We start from the raw sequence: 10,131 nt of genomic DNA, 5'->3' as shown, positions 1-10,131 counted from the left end.
ACCGAGGTCAGCACATCCGCGTAAACCTGCATCAAACTTAATTCCAAACTGAAACTCGGTTCTGGTGCTTTAAAGGAAATGGAGACAATAACACCTCCTTCATTGGAGTGTTTGGCTGACTGAGTGAGATAATACAGTCAGTTCTGCTGAAATACTTGTTTTGAAAATGGTAATTTGGTCCAATGCAATTGATATATTAGATGAAAATATGAGTATGACACAAATTGCATGTTTGAGTGTGCGACTCTACCATGAGAAATTCTGGGTGCATACAGAAAACCGCACCAGCTGACTCGAGCTGCGCAGCAACACACAAAACCCACATGCACGCACCAAACACCCACCACCGTCCTTGGCATGGCACGTGTCAGCAGCTACACTCAGCCACATCTGGCGTCACTGCTGTCCATCAGGTTTTAGAAGACCTCTCATTGCACCTCTCAATAACTCTCAAGTGGCAACCCTCCCCACACCTGCTTCCACAATCAAACTTCAGGTCTGTTTCAAAGTAAAAATGCCGTATTTACTGTAGTATTTATGGATTTCTTAATTATTTAACATGTGTAAAACTGCTACCATTTTCACTTAGTGGATTGTTTTTAATCTTCACCCAAGGATACGTACATTGATTTTTAGAGAGAGAGAGAAACATCAATCAGTTGCCTCGCACATGCACCCTGACCGGGAATCAAAGCCACAACCCAGGTACCTGCCCTGACCGGAAATCGAACACTCGACCTTTTGGTGCATGGGACAATGCTCCAACTGAGCCACACTGGCCAGGGCTAGTGAATAAATTTTTATTTTACGCATCACTGACAAAGTTTGTAAGTACCTAGCCTTATTTTTTCTACTTGCACAATTTTGCAGAGTGTTGTGATTTTCGGGAGCCAGTATGTCATGTTACAGGAGAACTGACTGACTATGTAGAACACTTAACCTCGTGGTAAGCAGTCAACAAATATCAGCTGCTGTTACCGTATTGTAATAATATTATCATTGAACCTCTGGTACTTGAATTTCAACACTTGCCATTTTTTTCAAAGCTCCTTCCCAATTATAAATCCACTTCTATCCTCATGCTTTCCTGTGGATTGTTTTTCCAATTATACATAAAAGAAAATGCAAATCCAAGAGGTTGAATGATTTGCCCAAGAGCACAACCAAGTCCCAGCAAATAAAGGCCTGTTCCTTGCCTTCAAATTTCATAAGGGAAAAAAAAATACATACATTACTTCTAAACTTACATCCAAATGTTGTAAAGCAAAGTGTATACATGTCAGAGTGTGGTCATTTGGGAGTCAAAGGGGATCGGAGGGAGGGCACTTACTCATGAGAGAATCTTTAAAGAAATAAATAGGGAATTTGGAAAGAAAGTGGGCAGAAGGAAGAAAATCCTAGGTTGAAGATAAATCAGTAAATAGCAGGGATCTCAAACGCAGATGCTTACAGGGTCCAAGCAAATGGCAGGAATGGGTGAAATGCTCCAGGTAACAACAGGGAACAGCGGGAACCACGCGTGCTCAGGTCCCACGAAAGAGGGTAGCCTAAAGGGGGTAACCCGCAGAAGGTGCCTCTGGTCAGCTCTGAGCAATTCCTGCCGCTCGAAGGAGTGGATCCAGCAACTGATTTTTGACAGAAGCAGAAAATTCAGATTTTCTGTGAAATTTCTAAGTTTTCAAAAAATGTTTCATTGCGGTCAGTTTTTTAAACATCAGCAACTCCTTGGGAAATTTTAAAACATTTTTTAGGCCAAAGTAACACATCTACAGGCCCCATAAGGCGTGTGAGCTGCCAGTATTCAACCTCTGGTGAAACTAAAAGGCGATGCCCGGGGGTGGGGCCCCAAGCAAAGGAGTCTGAACACTGATGGACACAAAATATGTTATTTATTGTCAATTTCTGCAAAGACACATTTAAGCAACAAAATATACATTTGTCAACCTTTTAGAATTTGTTTTATACATTAACAAATACAATGTGCTACCATAGCAATAAATTAAATGTACACTATTTACAGTACGTAGGCAGTCAGGGTCCACAAATCACCTCCTCGCGAAGAGGAAAGAGAGAAAAGTCACCACTACATGGATCATCGCGTCCAGCTGCACCTCTTGGGTTCTACCGCCCAGAGGAAGCTCTTTACACTGAACCCTCGGCGTCCCCGGGCTGGAGCGTGGAAGGGGACACGGCGACAGGGGAGAGTTGGCACACATGCGAAGGAGCAGGAAGGGGGCGCGACCCTTCCAAGCAGAAATGTCACGAAATCAAAGACAATAGCATTTAAATTCCAGTCTCCAGCCAAATACCCTCTCCCCAGGGCTGGGAAGGCACAGAACAGAGCCACTGCCCCCGCAGCCTCCTGCTAGGCAGGGCTCCGCCGTCCTTGGCCCTACTCGGGGTTGTCTCCTTCCTCCCAAAGGGGCACACGGCCCAGCTCAAAGGAGGGGCACACGGGGTGGAGTAGGGCAAGGGCTAGTGGTAAAATAGAGATCAGAGCTTGCAGAAGAGAGCCCCAATATCCCCCAGCAGGCTGCGGGAACAGGCCTGGGAACAGGCCTGGCACACTCCGCTGACCCACCCTCATCTTTGAGGAAGGGGTAGCTAGAGGCTGGGGGAGGAGCTGTGAGGTCCTGAGCAGGGCTGAGTGGCCAGGTCCCTGCCAGCCACCTGCAGCCATAAGATGTACTTGAACCCCGACCATCCCCCCACACAGACCGTCTCTGTTGACTCACAAGGATAAAGAAGGTAGTGTTTGCGTTGGCACCTTAAACAGTCAGGGTACGAAACTGAAACAGGCTCTCATCCCACCTTGCATCTACATTTTTACTACAGCTTGAGTCTACATTTTTACTAACCACCTTGGTTTAAGGATCAGGGAGAATCAGAGTTTTCTTTTACACTTTGCTTAACTTAAAAAGGGGAAACTGAGGGTTGGATAACTGCATCTATGCTCTGGCCTCCGCCCCCTTACACACAGGAGGTGAAGAACCAATGTCACCAAGGAACAAGCCACTGAAATCTCTTTCCCGTCTTATTTTCTTTGCTCGATCTGCATCCAAAACTCAGTGCCTTGAGGGGAAAGTCCAAGAGAACATCCCTTCTGATGACAAGCAGAGTCTGCGGCCCCAGCCACACCCTTGACGGCTAACGCCTCCCAGCCAGTGCCCAGACACCAGCTAACGGGCTTCCACAGCTCAGGGCCCCAGGAAATGCAGCCATGCAGGCAGTGCTGAGAGAGGACCTGGGTTGTGTGTTCTAATCCCAGCTTTGCCACTAGGGGGTCATGTGACCTCAAGCAAGTTATGTTCCCTTCACAGGGGCTGAGGTGTCTCATCTGGAAGATGACCTGGTTGGATTAGATGCTAAAAGGAGCCCAGAAGGTATGGACAGCAAGATGCTACTGAACCACAAAACATTTTTTCATTCATGACAGAAACGCTAGCTGAGACCTAGCTCAAGCTCTTTCTGCATCTGGTTCTAAGCATCGTCTGAGCAGGGGCATCCGAGTGACCTACAGAGCCTGGCAGCAGTTTCTTCCGTGAGTCAGGCAGTTCCCGGAGCCAGAGGCACATTGGGAAACACTTCTGTGTCCAGGAGACCACACACAGCGCCTCAAACACCGGCATGAGCACCATCCGGACGCATCCAGTCACGAGTACCGATGAGGCTTCAGCAAATCTCTGAGCCCCAAGACTGGGAACAGCAATAAAAGGACAGACATCTGTGGCCAGAGCAGGTGCACGGAGCCTGTGGGGGAGGCGGCGTCCAGGCACCCAAGCCGCCTGCCCTGTGGCCCCGAGGGGGGAGGGGGGGCTGCTGGGTCCTGGCTCTCCTTTTCCCTCTCAGCGCTGGGACCCCAGGGGGCTGGTCATGTATATCCTGGAAGCCACAGGGTGGGCTTTCTAGAGACAGGGGCGCAGGACAAAGAGGGAGGGACATTTTGGATCCTTCCCAGAGCATCCCCGTTAGCAGACAGAGGGCAGACACCACTTCTCAGGTCTGTGATTCTCAGGACAGACCTGTGCCTCTATGTCCCTGGACACATCCAGCCATCCTGGCCACTGGCTCAGAGGCAGGAGCAGAGCCCTCCCAGGAGGTGGGGGCTGCAGGCGGAGCGGCCAGAGCAGAGGGGGAGGTGGGTATGAGGTTCCCAAGCAGGACAGGGTGGGACCACCAGGGAACCCCCGAGGACCCGAGGACCGCGACACGACACAGCACAACCACTGAGCAGCCGTGAATACCAGCTATCCAGAGAAGCAAGCTAGACCCTGGGATCGGTTTTAAAGAAATGCCATTTGACCTTCCAAGTTCCTTCAGAAACCCAGCCAGCAGAAGGCCACCAGAATCCGCGGGCCTCACTGCAGCAGTGACTGCCGCTACAGCAACTTTTAATAAAATCAAAACAGACACTGGTTGACCTTCTAACTAGAATAAATCCTACTGGACTAGTACTTTAAGTAAACACGTTCCCCAAACAGTGTGAGGGGAGGGCTCCACCAGCCTGCAAACAGGATCCCACAGTGTCCGCGTGAGTGGGGATGAAGGATCGAGGTTCTGCAAAAGCAACGGGGCAGCTGTGACCTCGCTCAAGAACAGGTATAACATTTATATGCCTTAACTTGGGGGAAAGCCCAGATGCAATGTAAATAGAGCATCTGGTTGGAAATCCTTGTCATCTGCTCATTAAAGCAGGAGCCCAGCCAGCGTCACCCTGGCAGCCCCGCGTTAGGGGGGCCCCACATGCACTTGAAACTGTAGCACCTCCAAGGGTCTGCTCTTCAGACTCTATTTTACCTGGAGGACGCCAGGCCTTAACCCTGCAGGGCCAGTCAGCAGAAACCATCTGCAGACTCAGATGGGTGGTGACAGAGAGGAGGGGGCTGCTCGGCGGGCAGGGCACTGGCTCATCCCAGGGAAGGTGGCTCTGGCTGAGGGGGCCTATGGCAGGTGGTGTCTCAACTGCACCCGGCTGGGGCCCAAGTTGCAGGAATGGCAAGTACCTGTGGACCCACAGTGGGAAAGGGGAACAGGAGGACTGGAGGATTGAGCCCCAACAAAGCTGAAGAGCACAGCCTCCAGGCAGCACTGAGCTCCCCACAGGTGCCAGGAACATAAAATGCAGGAGGACGCCGCTCCTTCCCCTCACCTGAGTTCTGCACCCACACATCGGGCTGCACCTGATGGGTCCACCCCACCTCACCTCTCTGGCTCTCACCTAAGACGGGGGTTGAAGTAACTCCCCACGAGCCTCCACCACCAGCAGAGTCCTGGATCCCGGCCTGGACCTCGGTCTCAGGGTCTCCTCAGCCAAGGCCCGGGGGCTCACTGGCTCGCTCTCTCCCAATCCTTCCCTCTCCTGGCTGCCCACCCCTTCATGGGAAAAACATCTGCTCCAAGGGGAGACTGACCCGGGGCTTCTCCCACAGCAACCAGCAGCCACGAGGAAGAGAGTGGCACCAGCTCCCAGACACACCCAGCTCTGTCGCAGCTTCAACTGGCCAAGCACAAGCAGCAGGGACAGAGGCGGCCCTGGGCCTGCTGTCAGCAGATGGGGAAGAAGTTTCTAGCACAGAAGCAAACAGGTGTTGGGAGCTCCAGAGATGTGGGGACCACAGAGCAGATTTCTACCAGGACATCTTCAAGGAGCTACAGAGTCGGCCCCTGGAAAAGTGCTCCCTCCACCAGCACGAAATGCCTGCGGGTCCAGGACCCAGCGCGGCCCCACCCCAGGTGCAGTCCCTGTGGGCTCCCCACCGCAGCACGCTCTCTGAGTACCCAATACTCAGATGCCCCCTTGCCCAATGCTTGCCTCTGCAGACAAAACCAAGGTAACAAATGACCCAGACATAGCACATTGGGGGGGCAGGAGCAGGAGGGCTGGAGGAATGAGGCCTTGTCCAGAGATGGGAGGTGCGCACAGGGTGTCCTGGAGAAGGAGCGGGCAGGGCTGTGGCCAGGTCAGGACACTGGGACAGATAGCTGGTCTGGTGGGCAGGTGGCCAGTGGAGCAACAGGCCTGCAATGGTCAGAGTAGTGAACGGCACCCCCAAACTGCTAAGACAGGAGCCTTCTCCAAGACAGAATCGGGGCTTCCCTGGAGAAGACAAGAAGGGGGGTGGTGATGAAACGATGGGGGAAGGAAGGAAGAACACAGGTGGCCATGGCCATAGCCCTGAACATGCTCAGGACAGGAGGGTGCCCCACACAGGATGCCCGACATCAGACTGCCTGAGGAGTTGGCATGAACACGAGTCTGGTGAACAGAGGCGTCTGGAGTACAGGATGGGAGCTGGAGGCGAGTGTCAGCATCTCCACCTTCTCCTCTGGTCTCCATAGATCCGGTTTGTATAAAATGGGCTCAGCTCTGCCCCTCCCCTTGGTTCCAACTGCCACTCTCACCCCTGGAGGGTGGGAATTCAGAAGGGTCTCTACTAACTTCACCAGCACAAGCCCAGGCCTTGAGGGGAGCTGGGCCCAGGCCCTCATCAGCTGCAAACGACATGCTCCTCCCCTGCGGCTGGGGGCAGAGGTCCTCCCTCAGGTCGCCTGCACAGTGTTTAGGGCGCTGAGGCATCTCTGGGAGGACACAGCTCAGCCCAGAGCCCTGGCCAAAGACATAAGGAGGGAAAGGCGGCCGAGAGCAGAAAGGCAAGGGGTCAAACTGAGGACTCTCCCTCCCGGGGAGGAAAGCAAGCTCTGCACTACAGCCCCTCAGCCCGGCTGCTCTGGGGCAGAGGGACCAGCGCAGTGAGTCTGGGCCCAATTATCAAACCACCTTCCCATCCACTCCTGAGGCCATCTGCTTCCTTCACCATCCTGGGCCCCAACACAGAGGCTTCAGAAGAAGCCACTGACCCTCCCCTGCTGTCAGGATGTCAGGGTACCAGGCCATGTGGCCACAGCAGGACAAACACTTGACTCACCTTTGACAGGCGAAGGACTCCTCTTCCATATTAGTGACCCTGTTTCAAGAAAAATCCATACAAGAGTTTTATAAAACTAGACAAAACAAACCCTACTCCTTGTAACCTCTGTGCACTCAGCTCTCAACTCTCCGGTGAGCTCAGGAAGGGCCCAGAGGCCCAGTAGCAACTGTTCTCAACTCACATCTGTGTGAGTCCAAGGATGTGGCTCTAACATAGGATGTGGGACAGAGGTGGCTGGCGACCCCCAGGCTGATGCCTGCGCCATGCGGGTCCAGCAGCATCACCCCAGATCTAAGCAGAGCTTTCCTCCCCCTGCTGCAATGTGTCCCCCGAAGGAAGGCTGGCTTTCGGAGGAGGTTGGGATGTGGGATGCGGGAGGCTCCCCCTGCCACCCCAGGCCCCTAGGTCCTTACCGCACTGGAGCTTGCATGGCTGAGCTTATCAAAGCGGAACTTCAGGTTTGACCTCGGGGAATTTCTGCTCTTGGCATCTAGGAGAAATAGGAAAGCCCGTGAGGAGGGGGTGGGGCTGTAGAGGTCCGGAGCTGCTGGGGGGAACCGGGCAGGCAGGCCAGGAGAAGGGGCTCTCCCCTCCGCCAGACACTCTAGCTGACTTGCACCAATTCACAAGCGCCAACTCGTAAATTTTTAGAAATGTTGCGAGCTGACTGTTACACACAGTCATTTTAAATTAAATTATATAAGCTTATAATTAAATGATACTCATCAAAGATAATAAATACTCAGAAGTCATCACTTCCTTGTTATTTCACTATAGTATTAGTATTTTAGCAATACTATTTAGTAATAGTATTGTACTATTACCTATTCTTTTAAGGTTATTTACGTCTATTGTTTCTAGTAGTTCTTCCCAATCCCATGTCACATTGGCCGCCTGAGATCAGCAAATGCTACAAATCAGCTCGATCTGCTGTTTTCCTGTCTAGACTTCAGAAACTACTGGAGAAAATAGTAGTGATACAGGTTAAATGTGAAAACGTATTGTGTCTACGGCATTGTGAACAGCACAACAGACTGAGTAAATATTCTTCCAGTATTTGAAAATGATTCCGATTCTGCACAGAAGTGGCTCATGGCACTGACAAAATAATGTCAATCCCCATTCATGTCGGGATTTGCATCCTTAAGGTGGCTATGGATACAAAGCTAGGCAAATAATTAGTAAAAGTGTTTTTGTGAGCACCTATTGGCTATATGGGATTTAGAGTAAAGAGCATTGTATATTTTATCATTATTTGTAAATTGTATGCTTTGGGTCCTTTATATCAGTAAAATTTACAATGAAGCTATACAGTTGTGTCCCGGGGGGGGGGGGGGGGAGGGGCTGGGGGGGAACAGGAGAGCCAGTTGTGAAACATTTCCCAGCACACCACTGGCAGGAGCCAGGGGGACCCACCTGGCCTTCTGGTTTTCCTCCGGCCCAGGGAGAGAACCTACAGCTCAGTACAATGCACCTGGAGGCCACTGACTTACTCCTGGTGCCTCAATCAAGGGGTTCCTCCCAGTGCCATGAGCACCTCCTGGTGTGACCCGCTGACCCCCTCTCAAGGCCCCTGGGAGCCCAGGTGTGAAATGATCAATGGTCAGGGCATCTGAGATTATGGAGGGTGGATGTCAGGCGCTTCCAGGCCACCTCCTTCCCCTCAACCCTGTCTCTCCCCAGAGGCAGCCAAACAGCCTAAAACAGGTTTCCAGACCTCCGCAGGGCCAGGGTGGGCCTCCCGGTTCCCAGAACAACTTCCTTAGAGCTAGGGGTGGAAGGCGGCCCCTCAGCATTAAATACCATGAGGGAGAGGGGCCTGTGATGCAGGAAGCACCAGGCAGGAGTTACCAGGCCCGTTCCAAGTTCCCTTCTGTCCTGGGTGACCTTCAGCAAGTCGCAGACACTCTCTAAACCTCCATTTACTCAAAGCCTTACTTATTTTTATAATTATTTAATACCAAATAGGTGTTAAGCTTGGTTACAAATTCTTTCACTCATTCCTTCCATAGTTAATGAAGCCTTACTTTTTTAAATCTAGGAATTTGTATGACTACCCCACTTCACAGATGAGGAAACTGAGGCTCAGAGAGGCCAGCCTGTCAATCGTGCAGCCACGATCACAGCCCAGCTCTGCAGCCACCCAGCCAGGGGGAGCTGAGTGACAGGAAGCACCTGAACTGGCCCTTCCTGTGTCTCCACTGAGATCACTTTCCTGACTCAGCCCATTGACATTCTGGGCCAGGTAATTCTTCATCGCGGGGTCTACCCTGTACATTGTAGGATGCTTAGCAGCATCCCTGACCTCTGCCCACTAGATGCCAGCAGCAACCTCCTCCCACAATCATGAAAATCAAAAAGGCGTTTTGTCCAGACATTGCCCAATGTGCCCTGGGGAGCAAGATCACTCCCAGGTTATGCTATCGTTCTGTTCCTGTCACTTAACAAACACCTAAGTTAACAGTTGTAAGTTTCTTACATGTATAACCTCACACAACCAACTTCGAGATAGAAACTATTCCCCTCCCATGTTTTGCTTGGGGAAACTGAGGCACAGAAAGGCTCAGTAACTTATCCAATGTCACATCGCTGGTAAGTGGTAGATTCAGGATTAGGACCCAGGCTCCAGGTTCCTGCATGTGCCCCCACACTGCGCTGCCCTCCAAAGGCCGGACCAAGGCTCTGACTTCTAGGCACCCATGGAGCCCAGCAGTGTCTACCACGCACATCCACCTAGATGCCCCTCAGGTGCCAACCCTTCACCCTCTCCCCAGAGCTGGCTCCTCCTACTCTGCCCAACTGCAGGAATCACAGAACCCTGAAAGGCCCAGACTTCTTGCTTTCCCTGAACCCCCACTACTGAGCCCGGGAGATTCTTTCTCTCCAGGCCTTTCCATGTTCTGTTCCCTCCACCTGCAATGCTTTCCCCACCTGGTATCCTTGCATTTTGGGGACCATCACGGTGACAGAGAGGCCCTGAGTCGGTGATGGGGTAGAGCAAGAGGTCAGTGGAAAGAACCTCAGCTTTCAACACACAATCTCAGCTCCTCCGGCAAATCATTGAGCCCTCTGAGCTTTGGTTTCCCACAAGCAAGGAGGGGACAGGAACACAAGGCCCTGAAGGTTGCTAAACAGGTGCAGTGAGCTGGCAGAGAGCAAGGGCCTCAACTGGGGCTGGAACGGACACTGGCCAGTTCAATGC

General features: G+C 52.0%; 1 protein-coding gene across 3 annotated transcripts in view; it reads right to left on the bottom strand.

Moving 5' to 3' along the window:
* Positions 1 to 1,871: 1,871 nt before the first annotated feature.
* RAP1GAP2 (RAP1 GTPase activating protein 2) overlaps positions 1,872 to 10,131 on the bottom strand; it is a gene marked incomplete at its 5' end in the record, with an annotated part of 170,890 nt that continues 162,630 nt past the window's right edge. For all 3 annotated transcript variants that reach the window (XM_081161880.1, XM_081161879.1, XM_081161881.1), the window contains 3 exons: positions 1,872 to 6,097; positions 6,927 to 6,965; positions 7,343 to 7,419. In XM_081161880.1, the coding sequence (XP_081018006.1) occupies positions 6,957 to 6,965; positions 7,343 to 7,419 (86 nt within the window). In that variant the 3' untranslated portion in view covers positions 1,872 to 6,097; positions 6,927 to 6,956. The remainder of the gene's footprint in view (positions 6,098 to 6,926; positions 6,966 to 7,342; positions 7,420 to 10,131) is intronic.

The sequence above is a fragment of the Miniopterus schreibersii genome (assembly GCF_964146895.1).
Source record: "Miniopterus schreibersii genome assembly, chromosome: 16".
Lineage (NCBI taxonomy): Eukaryota > Metazoa > Chordata > Mammalia > Chiroptera > Miniopteridae > Miniopterus > Miniopterus schreibersii.
Note: the sequence above shows the minus strand (reverse complement) of the source record. Positions and strands in the feature narration are given on the sequence as shown.